The sequence below is a fragment of the Coturnix japonica genome, chromosome Z (assembly GCF_001577835.2).
Source record: "Coturnix japonica isolate 7356 chromosome Z, Coturnix japonica 2.1, whole genome shotgun sequence".
Classification (NCBI taxonomy): domain Eukaryota; kingdom Metazoa; phylum Chordata; class Aves; order Galliformes; family Phasianidae; genus Coturnix; species Coturnix japonica.
Window position 1 is genome coordinate 38,235,024 of NC_029547.1, and position 27,404 is coordinate 38,262,427.

General features: G+C 39.7%; 1 protein-coding gene across 2 annotated transcripts; it reads right to left on the reverse strand.

Moving 5' to 3' along the window:
- Window positions 1-3,726: 3,726 nt before the first annotated feature.
- On the reverse strand, window positions 3,727-27,398 carry HSD17B3 (hydroxysteroid 17-beta dehydrogenase 3). Of its 2 annotated transcripts, none has more exons than XM_015849331.2 (11): window positions 27,111-27,398; window positions 25,174-25,220; window positions 19,251-19,326; window positions 14,697-14,804; window positions 13,950-14,017; window positions 12,809-12,844; window positions 7,911-7,945; window positions 6,831-6,912; window positions 5,151-5,216; window positions 4,846-4,995; window positions 3,727-4,134 (listed from the first exon to the last, which is right to left on the reverse strand). In XM_015849331.2, exons 1-11 carry the CDS (start codon window positions 27,262-27,264, stop codon window positions 4,024-4,026), a joined length of 933 nt encoding a protein of 310 aa, XP_015704817.1. In that variant the 5' UTR covers window positions 27,265-27,398; the 3' UTR covers window positions 3,727-4,023. The 2 variants fall into 2 exon arrangements, with proteins under 2 accessions (XP_015704817.1, XP_032297288.1); XM_032441397.1 differs by lacking the exon at window positions 27,111-27,398 and adding an exon at window positions 20,081-20,169.
- Window positions 27,399-27,404: the final 6 nt, after the last annotated feature.

Sequence of the window (27,404 nt, forward strand, 5' to 3'; positions counted from 1 at the left end):
TACAGCTCTTGAATGAGAAAATCAGCATTTTATTTGGTCATGGTTTTCCATGGAAATAAGGAAGGAAAGAAGGAAGAGAGGGGAGGAAGAGAGGGGAGGGAGGGAGGGAGGGAAAAGAAAATGTGCATACATGGAGAGAGAATTTAAATAATTGTAGTTTACCATACTATCAGTAGAGCCAAAGGAAGGGGCGGCTTTATTCTGAGGTCGTAGTGCCCCCCTCCGGCCATGCGCGCTCAGACAGCTGCAGGACTTCCAGTGAATTTTAAGCCTGTTTAGTTAGGCCAACAAGCTACAGACCTCCTTTTTTTCAGACGCTAAGTGTCAGGTTTGGTGTGCTCCTGAATAAACAGTTTCTGTAATACGGCTAGCTGTTATCTGGTGAGGTGGCAGCGTGCACCCACTAGTGGCGAAGTCGGTGCACCCACTAGTGGCGAAGTCGGGCGTTTGCCTTGATTCAGAAGAAAGGGCGTGCCTTAAAAGCTGGCAGCGCACTCCTCGCTCACCCTTCTTGGTTCCGCAGGGAGCATTCCTGGCAAGCCCGGGTCCGTCCCAGGCCAACCAGTGGCCTTATTTGCAAAGCTCTACACACTCTGACAGCTCCTTCATGCTGTTATTACATACCAGTATATCACAAATAAATTTTTCAGGCTAGCTGCCATATCAAATTCTTTCTCATTGTCGGTGGTCCTCGAGAACAGCAGGGCCCTGTCTGCATTACCAGCCTTGGTAGCAAACTGTTTACAACATTAGTGTTCAGTGGTTTATAGGTTTTTTTCCTCTGTTGTAAATTGCTTTTCTAGACAGATTTGCAGCTCAAACCTTTGCAAAATTTACTCACTTACTGATGTAATCCACTGATGAGGTACACTGTATTGCTTAAGGCAATCCTGCACTGAATAGTTCCAATTTTCCTTAATCTAGGAGCCTTGCAGACTGACCAACTGAAACTTGTTCTGCTGAGATGTTTTTGTTCACCAGCTGAAGTTTGTGAGCTAAAGAAGTGCTGTTTGCATCCCATGACTCTAAACTGTTTTAACTGATAACCTCTGTACTCAACAAACATTTAAAAGATATTTTAAAAACCGACAGAATTAAGCAACAGTAGAATCTAATCTGGCCTACACATTCAAAGCCCTTTGTGACTGTTCACCCTGTAATAAGTAAAAGGAAGTTCAGAAATACCCAATTTTCTGCAAACTTGCATTTTGGCTTCTTCAGAGCATAAGCAGGGAAGCCCTTTTTGGAAACTGACCTGAGGGGCCTATCAGGCTGTGCTAACATTTCACACTGCACTTTTACCCCATAGCACTTGATTGGATGATTCAGACTCTCAACAGGCAGCAGTCCTCACCCTTCCTGCAGCCATGGCCAAGGGCATCTCACCACCAGGACTTCAGGGCTGAGGATGGCCAGGACTGGTAGTAGCCTCCCCCCCAGAGTCTGCCCCCAACAATCTGGGCTTCAGGCTGCTTTTTGGCATTTTTCCATTGCGAGTTAGGTCTGGACAAAAAAATAGGCACTTGAGCCAGTTATAGGCACACTAGGCTGCCTGCACTGAGGCTGAAGCAGCCCAGGAGGCATGGGGACCTCTAGGTGACTATGGAACACTGAGGTATTCCATTGCTCATGCCCCTCTTTGGGGCCCTGACCCTCCTCAGGACCCTTCTGCCTCTGACTAAATCCTGAGATAAGCATTTTGCCTCCCTGTACCTCTCCTTTCTGATCAATAAAACAGGAGCAATGCTGAGCACTCATGCAAAGTTCTCAGAAAGCCACAAGAACAACAAACAGCACAGAAGCTGCAGTCAGTGTTATCTGTATCATGCTTCATCACTCACTGTAACACAACATAGATGCAGGGGAAAAAAGCTGAGCTGCTTGTGGTCTCATTCCCCTTCTCCCCAGGCAGGGAAGAGCTCTGTCTTTTTATTCCCACTTCTGTTTCCCTCTCAACCAAGGCCATTTGGAAGGAAGAGCAGCTGACAGACCTTTGGAGGTGTTTGATTGGAACTCAGAGGAGGACATGGCATGCAAGATGCAGAGGAGGGCACAATTGCTTCTTCCCCAGGCTTAGGCACTGATGGCTGAACAACTCTGTATGGGAAATTGGTAATCACAGCCTGAACCTCAGATTAATCAGCTGGGTTGGGTCAGCTGTGGGAGCACAGGTGAGAGTAATTTAGCTGTGCTACTGGAAGGGGTGGAGCTCGACTCCACCTTCTCTAAGACCTTATTTAAGGGATGACCACCACTGAGGCAGCATCTCTCAGAGATTGCTCCTCAGTGGTGATTGCTACAGCTTTTCCCAGCCAAGGCATCAATATCAGTTAGTTTTCCTTTACAAATAACCTTTTGAATTATTTTTGCTACCATCTTCATATTATTCAAGCTTACAAACCCCTTCTCCATTGGGCTGGCCAGAGGAGGAGAAACCTCTCGCTGAAGCCTTATGCTGCTAAAACATGAAGGAAAGCTGCCTGAAGACTTCAAGTCAGCAAGATCTTAGCATCACTTTATACAAAATAACCAGCCAAAAGGTCAAAGCAGGTCGGCTCTAACAGCTTGGCCAAGCAAGCACCACAAGAGACAAGATCCTCATGTTCCACAAGAAATCACTCAACTTCAGCAACAGCTCACAAGAATCACACAGCATTCACAGTCGTAAACAAATAAGAGATAAGAAATACAGAGATGTTCCTAATCATAGATTACAGGACTTTTAAGCCTTGGAAACAGAATCTCAAAGGTGTAATAAACTCTAGGCATGCCAATGTTATTCCTGCAGTATGAGAGTTCCTGTTTATTAGATACACTGATATTTGTCTCCAGGAGCAATCATATAGAACTTCTGTCTCTGTGGGAGGGTGAAAGAGTGCTCTTTAACCTGGATTAGGTAACTCAAGCATGTTGCTGTTCCCACTCAATCTGTAAAGTGACCTCCACTGACCTAGGTAGTGCAGCTGCAGCCACTTCGCAGAAGTGCCTTCAACTTGCTGCGACTATTCACACGTGTAAATCAGATGTGAAGAGCTGCACATAGGCACAACCTCAGAATGTATTGGGAACAGAGAGGCAAGAAAAAGAGACATGCTGCATTTAGTGCAGAGATCAGAGAATACAGTGCTTGAAATCCATGATGCGTGGGCACTTCTTCCAATGGCAAACACAACCTGTGCACTCTGCATACCAGCCTCTTACTGAATGAGCATTTTCCTCAGGAAATTCATTTTTGGCTCAGACGTGATATGTACTGTATATTATAGTCCATGTTTATTTGTGAAACAGAAGCACAAATATCACACGTTCCAGAACATAATATAGTCACCGGGAAACACATTTTTTATGCAGCAATGAACAAACTGCTTCTATTCCTTGCTATTCAAATCAACAAAGCTGAATGTCCTATACAGACATCTCACTTTCATTTCTAGATATTTTCTGCTTTCAGTGGTAATAGTAGCAGTTTGATTCAAAGAATTGTTTTATATTAAGTCTATCCTTTGCCTATGATCCTGCCTCCTCCAGACCTTCTCAGACAACACGTGTGACAGTCATTGATAATCTCTGGACAGAAATGGATATTTTAGGGCTGCAGTTCTCTGAAGTTCCACGCTTTCCATCCTGAAAGCTTCCTTTTCTTCTTCCTGCAGACTTCCTCGACTTTACAAAATACACCAGGTACTAAAACCACTCGTAAAAAAATCAAAAAACACTGTAAACAAGTTTGAGAACAAAGCAAATTATTGTTTTATTTGTGAAGATCAAAAAAGCGTAAATGTCTTTGGTCTCCAAGCTCATGTCAGAATAGTAGTAGACACTTAATAGAACCTATCTAAAGCACAGAAGTCACTGGAAAGGGACAGTAATAAATTTGCTTAATTGAGTCAATTATCTTTTGATTTGTGATTTGCATGGACATGTGCTTCCATCTGATTTGATTTTTTTCCACATGCACGGAGCCACAGTTAAATACTTCCTGTTGAAGTTTGCCATTACACATCATCATTAAAAAAAAAAGACTTAGGACTTCCTCCACCTCTTCTTAAGATAACTGGTAAATGCCTGCAGGGCTACTTCTTGAAGCCTGTCACTGTGGAGTACCCACAAAGGAACAAGCTGCCGAAAACATGCCTTTAGAATGATCAAGAAAAAACAAAACAAAATCAAAGGGTTGCAAAACCTCTTGAAAGAAATTAATCATGTGATCAGAAAGACTGTAGAAAATAATACATGTATAAGCTTTTACTTCATATTTCTAGTACAAATATTTCTCTCAGCATAAAATGTTCCTTTCCTTTCAACATATTTGTTCTCATCCCTATACTTTTATTTAATAATCACCATTAACAGCTACCATATATATATATATGTATTAGTTTGATATCTTGAGGAAATTATATTTATGTGACAGTACAGTCTGTTTTTATGTACTCTCCCCGCTAATAACTTTTGTATCTGCTGATCGGTTTCTTTAAAGGAGCAGGAGTCTTGATATATTCTTGATAGGAAACAGGCAGTTAGGAAAAAAGACAGAGACTACTGAGATATCAAACTGACCTCAGCTTCAAAACACAGAAGTAGAAAATCCTGAACTTTTCTTACAGCACTGCACTTTGCATGTATCTTTTTCCCTCCAAAGTTTACTTGTGCCACATTAACCTTAAACTATTGACAGTATGTCTTTTGAAGTATAACCTTAAGCTTTCCAAAAGCAGGCAAAAAAAAAAAAAAAAAAAAAAAAAAAAAAAAAAAAAAAAAAAAGAAAAGAAAAGAAAAAAAAAGAAACCAGGAAGACTTGATTCAACTTCTAGAATCTGTTTACAAACTATCAGATGCAATTACCAGTAGTTCATGGGCTAAACATCCACAAATCTCATCTCCAAAAGTGACGTAATGCAGTGATTCACTAACAAACTCTTCTGCAGTCTTTACAATAAGACCAGGTTTTTGGTGCATTGTCATTGGAGTAGAGATGCCATAAGGAGCCACCACCTAAAATAAGGCAAGTAGTAAGAATTTAATGTTATCAGACACCTACATAAGACCATTCACTCTGCAGAATCTCACAGCATCTGACAAACTGTAAAGCATATCTGCAATAGATTAAGGCATGATATGGAATAAGTAAAGGTAAGATATAGTATCACCTGTATGATAATTCCCTTTTCTTTATACTCTGCTTGCAGTGCTTTGGAGAAAGTGCGTATAAAAGCCTAGAATAAAATAAAATGAAATAATGTTAGTGCAGTTTTGTGTACTTTTTCAAATACTCAAAAATTTATGCACACAGTGTTCTTAACAAAAATGCCCAAACATCTTAGACAACCTAAGCCACAGTGAGTGGTGAAAACGCATTTTGAGGCACATTTTCTACTCTCCGCCACTAGCAACAGCAAGATTGCCTACCTGCAACTGAGAAGATGGAGTCTGGCACTGGCCCAAGCCAGACATGAAACTGGTATAACTGCAGATATTTATCAAAGACTTGTCATCAGTATGACAATGTAAGAAATAAAAATATTAGAGTCCCATTTATCTTAGATCTTGATGCATGTTGTTGCCATTTCTGGCAGACATCTACCCTCCCAGTCCAAGGCTTACATTACTCACTCTCTTGCAATGAAAAGATGAGTGAAGTACAACTCATGCATTCAATATATGTCTATGACCATACAAATCCAATTTTCAAAAATACGTATCTGGAGATTTATTTATTTGCTTGTTTATTTTTAGGCTTCAACCACTGGGATTTATCTTTCTCAGCTTTTCTACACACCATGAAGATTACATGTACATTAACTTAATTTTGTAAGAGTTGGCTTTTAATTATAGTGAATGATTTTAGTAATACTCAGAATCTTAGCAACACTGAACATAGTTAGCTGAACAACTTTAGTAATAAGAGATATAAAAAACATATTAACAAGAGAATCCCAGATTTTCCTAGCAATCATTTGACCTTCTTACAGTTTAAACACTCATAGTCTTGCAGTCTTGCATGGTACATTTACATGCTGACCAGTGAAATGTTTTCTTTCATGGCACTGTTAGAAAAAGTCAATTTTAAAAGGACACAGAAACAAAGGTAACAGACACTCAAGAAGGAAAATAGTTGAAATAAGACAGTTAATGTACTATACCATTTTGAAATAATCTTAACTAAAATTTTCTAAGGAACTAAAATTGTCTGTCCTGAATTTAGTTTGAGTTTTGAGCAATGAGAAACTTACATCAAAATGAGAAAAATGAAATAGAAAAGTAGAATTTCTTACCAATCTAGCTTTTCTTGATGAGCTGAATTTCAGCTTTTGTCAAGCAAATATGATTAGAATTTTTCATTTGAAGCAGATCATTTTTGGAGTTTCAGTAAAAATCAGTATCTCCTCATTTTGTTAATCTATGGGGTTTCAATTCAAAGTAATATTTCAAAGAGAAATATAGGAAATGAGGAAACTCACCAGCCAACTACCAAGATTTTTATTCCTGACTTCACAAGAAAAGTTTAACCGTCTTGTACACCTATAGTTTCAAGTAAGAGCTAAGCAAGCCCAGTAAAATTCTCCAATCCACAAATGAGGACAGACTATGAGCTCTGTTATGACACTAATTAAAGGTAAAAATGTTCCAGTGATGAGACATACCTTCAGCTGGATTTCGTTTGCATAGCTGACTCTTAGTTCTCAGCTAGCACTAATTCACGTTCTTCCATTATTTCAGAGAAATAACACTGATTATGTCATCTAAAATCCCAGGCCAGCATTGCTGACATCAAAGATTTGGTAAACACTTAATGGAGATTTCTTTATAAAGCAATGTGAAAGACTTACCTTAGATGCTGAGTACATTGTGTATAGTGGACAAGGGAAAGTACCCAGACCAGAGGACATGTTCAGAATCAGCCCTTTATGTCTGTAATTTAATTTAGATAGTTACATACAGCATTACGGTAAAAACCTTTACAAGTGCAAAGCAACCTTTCTCCCAAGAAGACAGAGCTCTCCTATTATCCTGTAAACTGCTCTCTCTAAAGACACAATTTTTATTGTTTTGTAAGGTGCAATTAAGTCTAATGCAGCTAGGAAAAACAGAATAAGTGCAATCAGAACCATGAGAACATTTTAGAAACTACTGTACACCTAACAGAGGAAAGATTACCATTATAGGGAAGATTTTATGTTCCTAAGTAATTGGTAGGTCCTTTGCTCATTAGCCAGCACATACTTTTTCCTGTTCCATGCATCTATTGTTTTAGTTTCCCTATTCACAAATCCCTGTACAAATCACCAAGACCAATTCATTCTACAACAACAACCAGGAAAAGTAAAACAAAGCATAACAGTTAAACAGTAAGAGCTTATTTTGTTGCCAAAAGAAAAAGCATGCACTGTCCTCTAAAAGGTACCAGTTAATGTTTTCTAGAAACTGCATCTGAAAACCTCAATTTATGGTTTGAGGACACACACTGTCTAAAGTGCATGTTCTACTTAAAGGAGAAAAGGGAATACACAGCTGAATTAATCTCCCAGAGGAATTATGGGAATTTCCAGAGCTTTAAAAATGATGTTCCAAGCATGGCATGGCTACCACTCCTGGAAAAATAGAACAATATATTCAAGTAGAATTGAATGTACGACATCACATATCACTTTATATCTGCAGTAGCTAACTGCGTGTTATATAAACAGATGAATATTTTATATTATCTGTCTCATTCCACAGTTATCTGTCAAATTGTGGTGGTTTATATCATTCACTCATTCATAGAGCACAAACAGCAAGAGAAGTAAATCTTATTGACTGATGTTCCATCAAGTGCAGAAGTCAATAATGAGAAAGCATACCTACCAATGAAGCAAGTGGTGGTAGAAACAAAAATCATTTGCAAGTTACAGAAAAATGATTTTTACCTCAGTTCCATTTGTTTCAAAATTATTTGTGTCATCTGTAAGACAAGTGCATTAAAAATATATATACCAAATCTCCTATTTCTGATTACACTTTTTTTATTCATCTTGTTTTATTCACAAACTTTCCCATTTGCTTAAGCCCCAGACATACACGTCCAGTTCAAATATGGCAAGTTCAAAGATTTGAGGAACATTTTAGAAATGCTAATAGCCTGCCAATTAGCTAGATTATTAGAAAAATTCTAAGGTTAGTCTTCTAAGCTGTGAAACTCTTATGCTTATCCAAAGTTTTTTATCAATATCTGAATTTCAAGAATCTTCAGCTTTCAATCATAAGGAGAAAGTAAACTTTATCATGTTATCAGACTTTTCATTTTGGTTCCACCTCAGTCAAAAATAGCAGAAAATGATTAAAAGAAAACTTGCTTTCTGGTAACAAAGGAATTTTCTGATCTTTTTTTATACTAATTATTTAAAGATCTATTTCAATATTAACAAGAGACTGAATCATTCTTCAGAATTTTAAAGTACAATTAAATCCAAACTCAGGTAAGAAATCAGCTGCTGCTTTCTGCATTTTAAAAATATTTTTGCCATTAAGCTTATACATATATGTATGAAACTTTGCAGGATAAAAATGTGAACTAATTTGATAAGAGCTGTAATAAAGATCAGTGCAAGTGAATAACTCATTTAATTCAGTCCCTTTTAATTCTCTTTTGATTTTTCTTTTTCTCCTTATTTATTTATTTATTTATTTATTTATTTTTCTGTTGTGTCATTGCATACTACAGGACTGAAGGATCAAGTTGGGATTCACAAGATTCATTTTCAGAAAGGATGCTGATGCATGCAGGTCACATCAGCTTGGGTAAAGGAGAATTTTCAAGGAAAGTGGAAAATACTGGAAATGGTCCTGCCTATCCTCAGTAGTGAAAACTCTACTGACATCTATAGGATCCAGGAATGCCTCGAGTGCAAGTGTCCCACTGCAAGAAGTAGCGAGCAGGATCCTTACTGGCAGTCATGCCAAGGACTGGGAAAAAAGGTAAAGATGATTTGACCAAGGCAAGAGGAATGGCACTTAAGAGCATGACTTCTTCACTGTGTTTTGCAGGAAAGTGAATGTTTGTGAAAAACTGAAGAGGAAGGTGTCATAACATTGAGAGAAAGGAATCCCCATGATTTGGATGAGCAAAGAAATCACAGAAAAACTCAAATTTTATAAGAAAGCCAACAGAAAGTGGGGAAAGGACCCGACCACTTGGGAGGAATATAAGAGTGGTGGCCAAGGCAGGCTAGGATGTGAAGAGAAAGGTTTAAGGCCCACCTAGAATTATATCTGGCTAAGAAGGTCAAGGACAACTGTGGTTTCTTCAAGTGTATCAGTATCAAAAATAAGACTAGGGAAAATGTGGGTCCACTGCTCAATGAAATGGACACCCTGATAATGGAGGCAGAGTTACTGAATGCCTTTTTTGCTTCAGTCTTTACTGATAAGACTGAGCCTCAGAAATCTCACACTCTAGAGGTAAGAGAGTCTGAGGAAAGGAAGAATTCCACTTGGTTGAGGTCAGGGATCATTTAGGCAAGCTTGATGTATCCATTTATCAACTGGATACATCCACAAGTGCTAAGAAAGCTGGTGATTGTCAAAGTGCTCTCTGCCCTCCCTGTAAGGTCCTGGAAAAAGGAAGAGGTGCCTGAGGACTGGAGGGAAAACAGTGTCTATTCAGTCTACAAAAAGGGCAAGAAGAAGGAGACAAGAATCAAAGAATCATAGCACAGCTTAGGTTGGAAAGTATCCTAAGAACTATCTAGTTCCAATCCACTTGTGCTAGATAATTGATCAGGCTGCCCAGGATCCCAACCAGCCTGGCTATGAATACCAGCATGGCTGGGGCATTCACAACCTCTCTAGGAAACCCACTCCACAGTCTCACCGCTCTCTGAGTAACAAATCTCTGCCTAACATTTAACCTAAATCTCCCCTTTTAGTTTAAAGCTATTCCCTCTTGTCCTATCATTATCAGACCATGTAAAAAGTTAGTCTTCCTCCTGCTTGTAAGCTCTGTTTAAGTACTGGAAGACCGCAGTGAGATCTCCCTAGAGCCTCTGCAAGCTAAACAAGCCCAAGACCCTCAACCTTTCTTCACAGGTGAGGTTTTCCAGCCCTCCAATCATATTTGTGCTCCCCCCCACCCCCCGGACCAACTCCAAGAGCTTCACAGCTGTACTGGGGAGCCACAGATTTGGGCACATTACTCCAAATGGGTTCTCATAAGGGCAGAGTAGAGGAGGTTAGTTCTCTCCCTCTCTCTGATGGCCACCCCTGTTTTTGATGCAGCTCAGGATGCTGTTGGCTTTCTAGGCTGCAAGTACACACTGCTGGCTCATGTCCAGCCTTTCTTTCATCAGGAAATCCAAGTCCTTCTCTACAGGGCTACTCTCTATGAGTTCTCTCGCTTTATACTCATATCTGGGATAACCCTAACCCAAGTGCAGCACCTAGCACTTGGCTTTATTGAACCTCATTAGATTCTGACATGTCTACTTTTAAAGCATGTCCAACTCCCTCTGAATACCTCCCTTCTATTGTGTCAACTGCACCACTCATCTTAATTACAGAGAGAGGTGAGAGGTGGAAAGGTATGGATTTGAAGGACAGGCTGTTCTATGGATTGGGAACTGGCTGGCCAGATGCAGCCAAAGGATTATGATTAATGGTTTTATGTCAGGGTGAAGGCCAGTCACAATTGCTGGCCCTCACAGATTGGTCTTGGGACAGATCCTCTTCAACATCTATATCAGTGACACAGATTATGGCACTGAGTGCACCCTCAGCAAGTTTGCAGATGACACCAAGCTGAGCTGTGCAGTCAGCACACTGGAAGGAAGGGAAGCCATTCAGAGGGACCTGGACAGGCTGGAAAAGTGGGCTCATGAAAACCTAATGAGGTTCAGTAAGGCCAAGTGCAGGGTGCTGCACTTGGGTTGGGGCAACTCCATGTATTTATACAAACTGGCAGAAGATTTCCTTGAGAGAAGCCCTGTGGAGTAGGACCTGAGGGTTCTGGTGGATGAGAAGCTGGACATGCGCCAGCAGTGTGTGCTTGCAGCCTGGAAGGCCAATTGTATTCTGGGCTTCATTAAAAAAGGGGTGGCCAGCAGGGAGAGGGAGGTGATTGTCCCCCCTCTACTCAGCTCTTGTGAGGCCCCATCTGAAGTACTGTGTCCAGGCCTGGGGCTCCAGTACAGGAAGGACAGGGAGCTCTTAGAGCAGGTCCAGAGGAGGATGACTAAGATGATCAGAGGGCTGGAGCACCTCTTTTATGGGAAAAGGATGTAGGAACTGGGATTGTTTAGCTTGGAGAAGATTCTAGGGAGACCTTGCTGTAGCCTTCCAGTACTTGAAGGAAGCATTTAAAAACAAAAGGGAAAGGCTGTTTACAAGGGTAGATAGTGATAGGACAAGTGGGAATGGTTTTAAACTAAGACATGGGGAAATTAGGTTAGATATTAGGAGAAAGTATTTCACATGGAGGGTGGTGGCACACTGGAACAGGTTACCCAGGGAGGTCATGGATCCCCCATCCCCGCAGGTATTCAAGGCCAGGCTGGATGTGGCTTTGGGCATACTGGTCTAGTGGTTTGTAGTTTAACCCCCACATAGCAGGGGGGTTAAAACTAGATGATCATTGTGGTCCTTTTCAACTCAGACCACCCTATGATTCAATGATTCTATGATTAGGAGCCTAGAGAATCTCTCTAATGAGGAAAGGCTGGGAAAGCTGTGATTCTTCAGCTTGGAGAAGACTGAGAGGAGAAGACTGAGAGGAGATATTATCAGTGTAAGTATGAAAGGGCAGGACTCAAACTGGATGGGGCCAGGCTCTTTACAGTGCTGCTCACAGACAATGCAAGGACAATGGGCACAAACTGGAACATAGGAATTTACATACAAACGTGAGAAAAAAGTTTACTTTGAGGGAGACAGCGTGCTAGAACAAGATGCCCAGAGATGCTGTGGAGTCTCTTGCTCAGGAAATATTCAAAACCTACCCGAATGCTTTTCTGTGTAACCTACTATAGAGAATCTGTTTTAGCAGGGAGTCTAAACTAGATGGTCTCCAGAGGTCCTTTCCAAACTCTACAGTTCTAAGATAAAAGGAATAAAACCTAGGAGCAGAAAGTTCACCAAAATATTTTATAAATGAATTTGTTTCAGTTGATTGATCTCACATGATTTATTATTTGAAGTTATTAAGCAGCACTACAAACTTGAGAGGTAAATTTTGCTAGCCAAAGAAAGAGTAATACCTGTTCATAATTCTCATTTAATATTTAAGAAGTTGTTAGTCAAATTCAAGATGAACTCTAAAGCTCTGGTTCTGCTCTTGTTATGTTAACATACTACTTGAAAACTGCAGAGCAACACAAATCTTAAAGTATGGAATATTAACTGTTCCTGTAAGTGAAGTAACCAACCAAAATTAACACCAAGAAGAATAGCAATTAGGGAATCAATTCCTGAAGTTTCTCTTTTACACTAATAATATTTTTGTAAAACAGAATTGTTTCAAAAATGAATATACAATATAATACAAAAAGTCAGACTGTGGATATTCCTGTCCTGTAGATTTAATTTTCAGAAAAATCTTCTTGATTATAGGGACACCATCTTATTTTTGTGAAATGACTCAGATGCAGTGTAACAATGTGTCCCAACCAACCAATTGTGCTAAAATATTTCCAGTCAACTCAAAATATTTCATGCATATTAGAAACCAACAAAGTCCTTTTAAGTAATGCTGACATTCTGGCCTAAAAGGAATGCCTTTGGATAAACTGGATTAATTTGTACAATAGAGTTAATTGCATATAATCATGGCACATACCTTTGTAACAGAAATAATGTTACAGTTGATAAGGTTCTGCAATAAGCAAGAAAACAGTAAGTTCATGGCTAACTTCAGTAAGCATGTAGCTTTTCTAAATTACATACCGAGCAATTTCAACTGAAAAACAAACAAACAAAGCAAAGCAGAGTTGCCCTGGATTTTCACTGTGTCTACGATGTGAGATACTCAAAGGCAAGTGAGCCCTGGATACATGTTTCACTAAACATGGAAATCAAATCCCATACATCTCTTTGTTCTAGCACTCTCCATTTTGCCCAACTGTATTCTTGCACATGACAACTCTACAGAGCCTGGTGTCCAAGCGCTGATGGCACCAACAAACCAAACTAGATGCATGCCAAATTGCACCCAGCTTACAAAGGTGCCAAGCTGAGCTGGAATGTCTCCCATCAATGGAGATAGCAGTATTTCCCTATATGATGTCTGTGAAGCATAAGCATCGCTGTGCAGAGGTGTTGTCCCAAAATCAGCACAAGCCATAGCAGCAGCAGAGGTTCCACCTCATGGCTGCAGCACAGTGGGCAGCAGCCAGCTGGGGATCTGTAGTTTATAACAGATGGTGACAAACAGAGTGAATGGATCTTGGAACTGGGGCTAGTGAGAAATGCACTTGGAAGCTCTGTCTATTTCTTCACTAATATGGGAAGACAATAATAAGGCAAAGAAGAATGTGATCAAGTCCTTAACCCTGTCAAACTATTCTCAGCGTGTAAATTCCCCCCTAAAGTAAACCATGTTTAAGCAAGGTTTATTTTTTATTTTCCTACACATTAAATCAATGATGTCTCAAAAAAATAAAGTTTTGGTAACACTAACACAAATGTGGCTGTGACTAGGCTGGCCCCATGGTGCTCTGTGACAGCAGTGTGCCAGAGGCTGCTGATCTCTGCTATTACTAGATGCTTGCTTGCTTGCTGCAAGAAAAACTCCACCTTTTTTTTTCTTTCTTTCTTTTTTTCCCTATTTCAAGCTCTTCCAAACATTAAAAACAAATCGAAATATGCTTCTACACTGAAATAGGCATTGATGGTAGTAGAGGCAGGATCTGCCACTTGCTAAAGAGAATAATGATTCGTAATTATTATGCTGAAAGTAGAAAATCACAGAATAATCCTACCTCATCTACATCTGGTGCATTAAGGAAACGGCATGGAAGAGGATTATGAAGCATTCCAACATTGTTAACTAATCAAAGGAAACATAATGATAAGGACCACATCAAGATAAAGTGTACAGTTCAACTAATTAAGCCTTCTCCTTAAGACTCAGTGTTTAAGCTGCATATGAAGAGAAATGCTGCTTAGCTTTGTGTCTTGTTCTCAATGAAGTCACTGCTATTGATCAGCGTTGACTTCAGGAACAGAAAAACAGTCTACAGCACAGTCTGGAGAGGGTGGGCTGGTTGTTTTGCTTTGTTCTTGTTTAATTTGTTTGTTTCACTAGTAAAAGTATGATTGTCTTAATAAATAAACAAAAAAGTTTCAATTGTTCCTGTGTGGATCACACTGATTAGTGTTTGCCTCAGGCTTGTTCCAGTTTGAATTTAAGAATGGCACATAGCTGTAATTCCTTGAGGCCAAAAAGGGAGAAAGTCATCCCATGGACTGGACACCGCTCGTGAAATGGCAGAAAATGATTCACAGCAGAAGAAGCTAGAGCACCAAAAAAAGGGAAATACTTGGAGAATCTTAACGCACTTTTAAACTTCTTCAAGATAACTTAAATTAAAATGCATTAGGCAGTTGTGTACTTAGTTTTAACTGTTGGCTAAATAGTTGCTACAACACATATAATTTGTAAAATTCTCTGTTTAATACACTGCAACCATAAAATACTCTTTAATTAACAGACATTAGCGACTCACCCAAAACACCAATTTCCAAGCCTTCCAGCTCTTTTTCAATGCTCTCATATACTGATCTTTTAGTGAAATCAGCTTGTATAACCTTCACCTTTTGACCTGTGGCCTGCTCTGTAATTAAAAAGAAAAGAAAAAAAAAAAAAAAGAAAAAAGAAAATCCCTTTCCACTTACACAAAGAAGAATTGCAATGCAGTAGTAAGAAAAACAATTAAATATCTCATTTAACAATGTCCACTGCACAGATGATAGTCATTTTTTCAACATTCTTGCTTTAAAAAGAATAAACACCCTCAGTCATTACTGTTATTTTCAAGGAAATAGCTTGGGAAATAGAATGAATATATGTCCTGAAATTAATGGAAATTCCCTCCCAAAATCCAAACAGCATTTAGCCCTTCAGCAAGAAAAAATAAAAGAAAAATAAACAATACAGGAACTCTTCCAGTGTTGTCATTATTTTTATAAAGGAGCATTCTCAATATGCATTAGGCAAATGAATATGAGTACCAGATCCTCAACATAATCACAGAATTGTTTTAACGTGAGGTAGGGTTTTTTTGTTTGTTTGTTTTGTTTTTTGTGTAAAAGATAAACATTTTAACAAGCAGAGTCCATTTTTTCATGTAGGATGAATAGAAAGGTAGACTAGTTGCCATATTTTCTGTAACCTTTTCAGCCAGTTTGTCTCTTTTTTCTACATTTGGGCCACTGTGGACTGAAACTTCCATGGGACTTTGCAGGACTGAAACATATACGGAAGGGTGTAGTTTAAATTTTACAAGGTCAGTTTACACAGAAATGAAAGAGAAATGTGTATTACTTTTCCAGTACCATTGCTATTTGGGAGGAGCTCAGCTGTTCATTACTATTGTTCTCAGCAGTTGGTTTATAACTGTCCATATTTTCAATGAAGTTTCATGAGGAAAAGAGGTGTAGGCTCTTATTTACTCATTTCAGAAGGCAAGGTTCTCTTTCAAAGCATCCCAGTAAGGTCTTTTCTAACTAGATGTTCACATTGTAAATTCTTGCTACTAAACCTACTTCAAAGTTTCACGGGCAATCTGAAATCCAGATCACTGAAAAAGCAACAAGTGAAGCCTGTAAATGTCAGTACATGATTGGGCTGCAGACTGCTGCACATGCTAAAAATGCAGGTGCGCAAGGATGTTATAAAGTCTGCTTTGAGTACTCTTTGAGCAGCTGTCATATTGCTTGGAGTTTGGTTTTGTCATACAGATAGCACTGACTTGGATAGGCACCACTCACTGACTTCTACACAGAATTTGTGCCTCAAATCTTTGTGTCTGTTCAGGTTTAGGCCTATTACTCCCTGGGCCACCTCAGGTCAACAAGGACAGCAGGAAGCGATATTGGCCTTGGGTGCAGTAGGCCAGCTTGTAGACATGCAGGGTCTGTGTTGGAGGATGGGAGGATGCTATTTTCCCAGGATGATCCCTCTTTCCCTGTACTGCCAGTCCCAAACATCTCACACTAACAAAGCAATAGAAGCAGTTAGAGGAAACAGTGGGCTCTTAGACTGCATATCTGCAAGTAGGCCACATCTTGTGTGTGAATTTTGAGGACATATGTCTCCATGACAGGGGCAAGGAGGGAAAAGTGCCTTTTTCTATGTCCTCTCTCCAGGCTGCAATTGTTTGTATAAAAGGGACAAAATATTATTTGCACATCCAACCTATTAAAGCAACTCTAGTAGCAAATTAACTCCTAGTAGTCCCAGACTTGGAGAATGGTACAGCTACAAAGAATAAGGACATTGTAAGTATAAATGGAGTGAGGAAAAAGAGTAGAGTAACAGCTGGAGCAGACACCTATGGTGACCTCCTGATTGAACAGCTACATAGCAAAATGAGATAGTCTTAAAAACTGTAGGGATGTTGTTGCCATCTTTCCTGCAGGCAATCAGAAGGGCAGCCAAAACTACAGCCACATAAAAATTAAGATCAAACAAACCATTCAGCCTTTCTCTGCATTCCCTTGTCTGTACATAATCGTTTTGCTGCAATCAGTGATGTTACTGAACAAACAAATATTCCAGATGGCTCTACTATGTCCCACTTAAGAATAAAACAATATATTAAACAACAATAAAACTATCATGCTAATAAATGAAGAGCTATCCAGGGACAGCTCTTCAGAGAATGATAACAATTACATAAAGGGGAATGCCAAAAAAAACAAGTTCCAAGTTTCCTTGGTCTCTCCCTCCCCATGACAAAGATTTATGGCAGTCTTAGAAGACAACTCTTCCCACTACTTTTGGAAGACCTAACTGTGCCAGAATCTTGGTTTTCAAAAATCAGGATAGGTAATTCCTTTGTAAAAAAAATGAAGAGAAAACAAATTTAAGGAAAATGAAAAACTTGAATTGCATTGTTTCATCGAATGTGTTACAAAATGCATCATTAAGGATACATCTAACTCCTGACCTCATACCACTTAGCAATTCTATTTGTTGGACAGAATGACATATTGCCTCTCAAAATTTACCAAGAGGAGAATAAATCAGGCAGAATGATGCTGACTAGAACACAAAGCCAGTCAAAAATTCTCCTTTTCTGTATGGAGATATGAAGATCTTCTGAAAACCTGAGGTAGCAAAATAAATGCCTGAATAACACAAGAACTAATCTTTTTAGTAATAGGAATCCATTAAGAGTATTACTACTGAACTAGAAAATGAAGAAAGAAGCAGACAACCTTCATGTTGAGTGGAAATTTGCAGAGAGGGGGGAAAAAAATGAGAAGTTATCTAAACAACAAAAAGAAGGTAAAAAAAAATACTTAAGATTGGTGAGAAACACTAAAACTTTTGTACAACTGTAAATTACAAGTTCTCACTACAGTTCTAATGTGGGTTTTTTTGTTTTTTGTTGTCATTGTTTGTTTCTGAAGAAAAAACAGTTTAAGAAGTAAGAGTAAATATAAAAAAAATTAGGACTGCAATGAGACATAAGAGAACCAAATTCAGTGAATTAAAGTCCTTTTGAATTACTGCTAATTAGTAGATAATTCAGAAACGTAAGTCAAGATATTGAGGTACTCTGCAGTACTGCATGTTGGAAAATCAGCCCTAAGAGATAATGCTTTACCTCAGAGGATGAGCAAGATGCAGTGGGAACGATAAACAGCCTCTGAGAGAGAAGGAAGCAAATGCCAGTGGATCTGGGTTTGGCTACTCAGTAAGCTCAGCTTATTACTGCTTAGCTCTTCGATTTATCTCTGGATGAGGATGGGTGAGGACACAGTACAACATTTCCTGCAAGACTGGGAACAGATAGACATATCTAGCATCTTTATGGGCTTAGTGAGAGCAAATCTCATTTGGTTCCTGAAAGTTCTGTAGGGTATATAGTAATGGACATGATTTCTGCAGGGAAAAGCTGAAAGACTTAACTATATAACCAAATTCAAATTAATGGCCCACATACTAAGCCAGTCTAAGCTGATGTAGCTGTACTTTTAGCTATCTGAGAACCAAATGCCACATATTTCTTTAAATACATATTTTTAATTAATATTACTGTGGGTGCAACCTCGTCTTAGGCCTGTCTCTCATCCTTCTTTTTGGAAGGCCCTGGAGCTGGGCACAGCACAGCCAGCACAGCAGCACACGCACTGTGGAGTTCGGGGACAGAGGCAATGTATGAGAGAACAAAACCAATTACAGCTGTCTGGAAAGTTAACCAAGGACATGGAACATAGGAAGTTCCACACGAATGTGCGCAAGAACTTCTTTACGGTGAGGGTGACGGAGCACTGGAACAGGCTGCCCAGGGAGGTGGTGGAGTCTCCTTCTCTGGAGATATTCAAGTCCCGCTTGGATGCCTACCTGCGCAACCTGGTGTAGGGAACCTGCTTTGGCAGGGGGGTTGGACTCGATGATCTCTAGAGGTCCCTTCCAACCCCTACAATTCTGTGATTCTGTGCTATTATCTCAATTGAATCCTATGCAAATCCTAACTGTCAATCCTAATGACAATCCTAAATCCTAAAACAAGCTTTTCCCCAGGGCTATCTCCTTTTGAAGAAAAGAAAATGAACATTAATTCTAAAGACACACTACTGTCTTAATGAAAGCCAAGTGTATTTTGTAAACCTTAAAAAGAGAAAAAAAGAGGACAACAACTACAATGATTTCATTTTTACTCCCATTCTGCTGCATTCCAAGAACTAGCCTCAAGGTAACCTTTCTTTCTCACACAAAAGCCTGTTTGTAGATTGTCCAAATAAGTCTACTGTCCTAACTCCTTTGCCTGTATTTACAGATCTTAAGCTCAGGTGAAGTCAGAACAGAATCTGGTCCTGTTTCTCTGTCCCAAACTACTGCACTGTTCAAATCATAGCACATATTTTTAAAGCAATCCATGACTAGAAGGGTTCAACGAATGCAGTGATACAGTACCTGTAGTTTTACAGTAACAGCTTGGGCTCTATCTGCAGCAGTATCTGGGACTCCACTCTACAAGGGAAGCAGGCCCAGGTTCCCACCAAGACAGGCTGCCAAATGGGAAGACAAGCGAATGTGTAACACTTACCGATTTCATTGGCCACTCTCTGCAGCTTCTCGAGAGTTCTACTTATCATAACTATATTTAACCCACGTCTTGCCAGCTGCAAGAGAAGAATATAAAAGTTGTTGGAAAGCAACACTGACATGATTTTTTGTATATTTTCTAATTTTACTATAGAAAACAATTACAGTTATTAATTGCTTTCAGTTGTCTGTCACTGGTCTAATGGGCAAACAACAGACATTAAGACCAGGTTCTAATAGTCTGAGAAAATACCTTGGCCCTTACAAGAAAAATATACTGAACAACAATGAGGTCCCAACCATATGATGAAAAATAAACAACCATAGTCAGTTTCACATAAGAGTGCGTACACAGAGAATAAAGACGATGTGACATTTCCCAGAAAAGCAATAGGAAGACAAATGATGACTTTCTGGCCATTTTACAACACCATCTTTGACCTTCATTCTTTTATTAGATTTGGGTGGGGGGAAAAAAAAAAAAAAAAGTCATGCAAAGGTACATCCACTTTGGTGTCTTCACGTGCAGAACAAATGGAGAACATATGGAGAATGGTATTCTCCTGTTTTCTGCAGGCTTCCCATTCCTGTTAGCTAAGGAATTTTAGGCAGAATCTGAGAGAAAAGCACATCCCAAGCTTGTGAAACAAAGTTATTAAGAAGCAGCAATTGGACAGAGTTATGTGCACAAAGAAAGATAAGAGCTGAAACCAGAAAATGCCTGTGAGAGCAAGAAGCAAGAAAAAAAGTCAGTACAAAAGATGAAGCCAATTTCTTCTGAAAGTACCATGTTATCTTGGAACAAGAAGTGAACTGGTGAAGGCTACTCACAGAAGACCCATTCATTTTTGCCGCTGACTCCCTGTAATGCACTCTCCTTAAACCTACTGGAGGGAAGCAGATTGTCCTGCTGAGCTCTTCTGAAACAATGGAAATAATGTCAAGGAATAAGGACCTTTATTTGAAAACTCACTACACTGACAGTACAAGGGGCCGACTGTCTATTAAATGTATAAGCATTTTCAGCACAAAGACCTTGCTCACAATTCTGGGCTCTTCGAGAATCTCTCACATAATTATCCAGTACTCCACAGAGACATGTCCAGGCTTAGGCACTCTGTAGTTTTGAATGCTTATTTTATGAGCTCTGTCTGAGGTACTCAGGAACAGAAAGTAAATTGTCTGCACACTGGCAGATTTCCCTTTGTCTAAAATGCACTTGACTCAAGCTGCTACCAACCCACTTGAAAAGCAATGCAGACAGTCTCTGTTGCTCTGGACCCTTATTTGTACCTGTCACTCAGAGTTGACTGCATAGATTGTTTTGATTTTTTGAGCATTCAGAGAAGTTATATCAGCCATGTCATGTACAAAATAAAATCAAAATTCTATTTTGCAGGGCTTCTCATTAACACTTCAGCTATGTCTCTGTGTCTGGTAGAAAATGATACCTATTACTATGATCCTATTTTAGCTAGAATGGCAAAAATGCTGACTTTCATGTGAATAGGTGAGATGATGCTCCTTTGCTGCTGTATTCCAGATCCATTAGAAGTGCAAAGCCGCACCAGAATTTTCTCAAGGCCTTTTTCTTCTTTTCTTTTTCTTCTTTTCTTTTCTTTTTTCTTTTCCTTTTTCCTTTTTCTTTTTTCCTTTTTCTTCTTCTTTTCTTTTTTCTTTTTTTTACCCCAGATTTAATCCATGCATTCTTCTCATTAATAAATTTTGCAGGACACTTTAACTTCAAGTTTCATGTGCACCCTCAACGCAAACAAAACAAATTGCACTTAAGAAAGGAATTTTCTGGTCATCACCAGCAGAAGTTACACAGTTTTTAACGCAGCTGAACTCCACACAGGTGGCGCTGAGCACAGCCCGTGACCCGCTGCTCCTTCCATGGCCCGAGGGTCTGCCGCAGGGGCAGCCTCAGGGTGCAAGCACAGTGGAACATGCTCATAGGACTTCCCTGTCCCCTGGAGTCATAGAGCCGACACAGGCCCATGCCTGGGCTGTGGCCATAGAGAGATGCTGTGATACAGGCTGCAAAAGATGGTTCAGAAAGACTGAGCATCTGCAATCTTGCTGAAACGTTGTGAAAATCCTCAAGCTAAGTGAAATTAGTATAAAGCCACCCTATATCCTCCAGCATGCTTTTGCAGTTTAAAATGATGTAAATCTTTCAGCAAATGAATTCTTCAGACAATATAGCTTCATACAGGGCAAGACACAGGTTATAGAGTCAAACCATACCTGCAGCTACTGCAGTTACACTGACAAATTGGGTATACTCTACAAAGTTCACTAGATAGAATCATTTGAATTCCTTAATAGTATACCATGCAAGGTACCTAGCGTAGCTTCTTTCGTAGGACATTACTTCAGTGTTTCACCCCTTTTCATTTCTTCCTTGCGATTCAGACCTGTAAGGTGTTCTTCGGCTACACTCTTTCAGCCCCTTTTTGCCCACAGGGCTGATGGATGCTGCAAGCCTCCCACTACCACTGCACCTGTGCAACACAGGAAGAACCACAGTATTTCCAAGAACAGATCCAGGAATGATTGGAGCAATTAGAACATTTGCACAATTGGAGCTGGAAATCTCTAGTCACACTTATATTGTATAATATGGTACTTGCAATACCACATACAATTTCAGGAAATAAAGAAATGTTTGAGATTTTTGAAATGTTTGCATTAATAAATGAGCACAGTTCCTTTCTCAAAAGAGTCTGCTAAAAGATTTAGACACAAACACTGACCTGATTTATTAGAAAGTAAAGAAATACAATTACAGTAATACAGAGGCTAACCTCTCAGAATATGGAATGGCCTCAGCCATACACCCAGGATGTTTGAGGTATTCAAGAACAGATCCCCAAGCACATCAGATGCTGTTCCAACAGACAGGCAGAACTAAAAAGTTTGCAATAGTACCTGAAATGAATAGGTAAGTAGAGATGTCAAGGGAGTCTCAGATGTGGCAAGATAGAAACATGGCTTTTGAAATAAGCATAGTACATATATAAGAAACTAGAACCAAAATATCAATACTCTAATGTCACAGCAGTAAATTTAAGGGATAGTGTATGTTCAAGAGCCATCCCACTGTGAAAAAAACATGGTCAGAGCCTTCATGGAAGCCTGGACATTCATGCAAAAGGGGACAAACTCAAGGTGTGTTTGCGTGTCAACACAAGCTCAAAGATCCACGGCATAAGAAGGATGTGAAGCTGTTGGAGCAGGTCCATGAAGATTTTCAGAAGGCTGGAGGAGCAACTCTCCTATGAAGAAAGACTGAGGGATTTGGGCTTGTTCATCCTGGAGAAGAGAACTGTGCAGGGAGAGCTCATTGCAGCATTTCAATACTTAAAGGGAACTTAGAAGCAGGAGCTGCATTGACTTTTTACACAGTCTAATAGTGATAGGACAAAGGGGAATGGCTCTAAAATAAAAGAGGGGAAATTTAGGTTAAACATTAGGAAGAAATTCTTTACTCAGAGGGTGGTGAGGTGCTGGCACTTGCTGCCCAGAGAAGCTGTGGTTGCCCCATCCCTGGAGGCATTCAAAGCCAGTCTGATTGGGATCCTGGGCAACCTGATCTAGTTGCTGGCAAACAGCCTATGACAGGGGTTGGCACAGCATGATCTCTAAGGTTGCTTTCAACCCAAGTCATTCTGTGACTGTGATCATAAGAGGACAATAAAATATGTGTCCTGCATCAGTATTCTGAGACTTCAAGCTCTTTACACAGACCAAGCCAGCCAGTAAGAAGAGATATTTACCTACCTATAAATCTTGGAAACAGGGCTTCTCCCCAGTAAGAACTGTAATCATTGCCTGAACCTCTGTCTCTCTGAACTGTATTTATGAGCCACTAGCTCAGATTTACACATAAAACACTGAACAGAAACAGCCACATCACACCATCCTTCCAAATCACCAGGACTAGTGTCAGTTTCTGGTACCACAGGAGTGTGGAGCTCTAGCATTATTTTGTGGCTTGTTACAAATCCATGTTTGAAGGACAGCCCTTTCTTGGTCTTAGAGCACAAGCTCCAGGGGCAGAGATGTGTTGGCCCTGTGTCCTGCAGGCAAGACTTGCCTTCACACCAGCCCATGGCACCAGTAGAACCTATGTCAGATTGACATCAGAGAATGTTGTACTCAGCATCAGACCAGTGACACAGCTGGTTCACTCGTCCAAAAGCCTCTCACAATCATGTGCTCAGCCAGCAAGATGATGTGCCAAGCTAGGAATTCAAACAGTGCCACACATCAGCTGAGCACAACTTCCATGAATGAGACCACCTGTGGAAGAAGTTACATCTCAGCAAGGATAAAGATGGATTTCTATCAACACAAGAAAGCCAAAAATAATGAAGAAACGTTCCACAAAAACTTGCCAGGTCCTACCAAAATCTGCTTTCTCAAGAAAGGAACAAAAGACAGTAGTTATTTTATTCTTTCTGATGACTGAAGCAGTCATTTATATGCCACAGCTGGCCTTTTAGCTAGGGTTTACAATTGTATAACCACGTAGCACAAAGGAAGCAGAACAAAGACAGAAATTCTGACCTAACACTCTCAGGTGCTTGCAGATTTCACAGATAAAGTATCACCAGGTGCTCTCACACATTTGCTTCAGCACGCTACTTCTGTGTATGACTACATCTGGAGATGCAGTTATAAGGGCATGATTAAGCATTTCTGACAGTTCTTCTGTGTTTCAGCTCCATCCCAGTCTTCCTAGACTTACATATTCATCAGATTCTTTCTATTTGCTTATCATTATAGCAACTCAATCAGTAGACAGAAGGCAACATTTTCCCTTCTTTCACACAAGAGAGTTAGTTATCTTTATCACAGCTACAATAAATACTGTAATACTTGGTACCTGTGTTTTCTAAGTTTAGAAAGTACTTATTGCAACTCCCAGTAATCAAAATCAGATACTTCAAGTATGAGTAAATGCTTAGGAAGACTGGTTTAATCAATTAAATAAAAAGGAAACACGTTTTCCTTTCCTGTGAGATGTTTTATGTACATATTTTTCACACCATGTATGATTTATCACTTCAGAATACATTACATTTAACACAGATTCTCACATATTATAGTCTGTTAATTTTCATCTGGTCATCTCAGTTCTGAAGACAGTAACTTACACTTCATTGCGGCCAAGCAATGCCGTTCAGACAGAGAGCTGGTTATGAATAAAGACATCAAAGAGAAAATCTGCCACTGTCACTATCACACACACAAGGATAGTCTCAGAGGCAACCCTGCTTTCAGTGGTGAGCAGAGGAGATGTTGCAGCATCTGCATAGCAGAGCATGGCAGACCTCAGCTCCCTCCTCCTGCAGGCTCCTGCAGCAACAGATTACTAACCAGACTATCAGGGATCCTTACACAGTTCTTTAAATTGTAGTTCATTTATGTATATTTCTCCTTTCTTTGTTGTTTCAAATATATCTCTCAAACATTTATTTGCAGCTGTGAGGGACAGCAAAATACATTTTGTATATTTAATACTGGACAACCTCATCAAATGAGAAAAAGTGCATTCACTGGCTGTAAAACTGGGGGGAATAAAAGGATAGTCTGAAAAACACGCCACTAAGGACAGACAACACAAAATCTTTTCAATTACTCCATGTTTCCATTTCATATTCTTGGACAGACAGGACCACTGCAACATGAATGACATTCCTCATAGCTGCAACACCAGTGTCCTCAGAGAACTCTGTTCATGTTATTCTACACTCAGTTCACGTTATTCTATGAATAGAGAGGGAATAGATTAGTACTATGTTTGTCACAGTAGCTTTGAATCCTAAACTCTTTTTACTAACATGGAAAGACTGATAATGGATAGCAATTTTCATTTTGTTGAAGAAAACTTAAGGGAGTATAGTTTATCTCACCTCAAAGGAATATGCTTTTCCAAGCCCATCTCCTGCTCCCGTGACCACTGGAGAAAGAAAAGAAATTTAAGGACTGTAGTGATTGTATTTGTAGATCTGTTTTATCTTTTTCTTTCTTGAATTTGTTAAACTTAATCTTTGCACTTCTTGGACATTACTATCAAAATGTTTCTAGTAAACCACCAAATCAAGCCTTCCTTTTTATTGTGACTTGTAATTTCTTTTGTTGCTTTACTTAGCACTATTTGTTTCCCAAGCAAATCTCTCTCCACAGTAACCTGCCCAAAGCAGAAGCACAGTCAATACTCTCACTTTGAATGGGGAGACAGCAACAAGTTTGTTACCTATGAGATAGCAGAATTTTTCTAATATGCATATATTCTTTCAAAAGTTCTGCTTTGTACTTGTAGGTTCATGGCACAATGGCAGGAGGTAAAAGGTGACCAGAGGCTGATACATTTCCTTACTCAGCAAGTCAGTCTGCAAGGAAAAACTAACTTAACATCACTTATACAATGCTTTCTGCCTCACAATTTACCTTTGGATTTACTGGGAAAATAAACAAGCCTCGGCATTTGCAAGGCAACCTGGACCTTAAATATTATGAAAGCAAATACCAAAGAAGGGCTATAAAAGGGTACTTTTATACTTATCACCTTAGAAATAAGGGAGAAATAAGTGAAGTAGGAAAGCCCTAAAACAGTTCTGAGGTACATCTGACACATTTTCAGAGCAAAACTGAAATTAAGTCAATGTCTAAAAACAAAGTAAAATGAGGATTTCTAAATTGACAGAAAAACAGAGAAGCACAGTGATTTTGAACAGCTAGGTTCACTGCCAAAAGGACAGCATTTACTTTCCTCTTCACAGGGAGTACAGATTCCCTGGTGAGGAAGTGAGAGATCTTTATGACCACAGCAGATCTGCAGATGAAAAGCAAGCTTCCACCTGCCAGCTTGCATCCTTGCAGGGCTTGCAAGAAAATGTTTGTCAAATGATGGAACACAACTTGTCTATTGGCCTCCAGGAGGACAGGGTTTCAGAGAGCTCCATGCAGTGCTGCTGACTACCAGCCAGACTCATGCACCAAAATGAGGCCTACGTGTTATTTCAGAAGCACCTGGTGCTTAGCCAGATGTTCCACAAAGGGCCAAACTTTGTTTCTTACTCATCCACGGTGAGATGTACATGTTAAACACATACACAATCCAATGATATCTAGTGGCTAGCACGAGCTCTTTTGGAGTGACTTCTTAACAAGATGCCATGAGCCCAGCAACTCAAAAACTGTGCTGCCTTTTCATTCTTACTTTGTACTGACAATCTATCAAGCCTAAGAAAAACATCGGTGTTTAGTAGAAAGAATCGTTTTATTAAACATTTCTGTCATTTTTATGAGAATATGTAATATCTTTAAAAGAGCACTGCTGAGTTGTAGCCTTTGAAGTTTTTAAGCAAAAATAGATTTGGCTTGTTAATGATGCCAGTACAGACAGATCACCAATTCTGAAAGAAACAGGCTGGATCAAAGTCACCAGCAATAAAGACAAGTTGCTTTGAAGACTGGAGACAATATGCTAGACATAAACTAGTTGTTTCACATATCAGGAAACTGAGGATATAGGCAATGCTATTAAGACTAAAGCATTTCCAATAGGGAAAAAATGTTGGAAGTAGGAATAGGGAGAGAATTCACATCCACTGGGTGTGCAGTGCCAGTTGCTACCAGTTTATTTTTCTCTTCTCCCCAAGCAGGCAAACACTTCAGGCTCATAAAACTAAAGTTACTAGCAGACAAAAGGAAGAAATGAAGCAAAGCACATTTAGTGGAAATCATGTTCCCTTCTGAAGGAATGGGGTAAGGAAACACAAGGAAAACCTCCCAGTTAGTTATTCATCTCTCAGTTACAAGAAGAAGGTGAGGAAGTTTCCATTACCTGCCCATTCTCCCAGCGACCGGAAGAAAGCCTGAGGCAAAGCACTCCAAACACGTGGGAAAATATATTTCATAAATCTGATGCATCTAAGCAGAGCTGAAAAACAGATCAGAGCCCCAATAACAATGAACAGCTGATGCTGGAAGTCTTCCATGGCAAGCAAAAGCAGCAAGCTACCGTGCAACAGTAACACTCTCCCTGGGAAGTGCACACTGGCAGATCAGCAAAAGGTCTAATCACAGCATGTGGTCTGCTTTCTCCGAGGAATGTCCAGTGTTTAGACTAGAACAATGT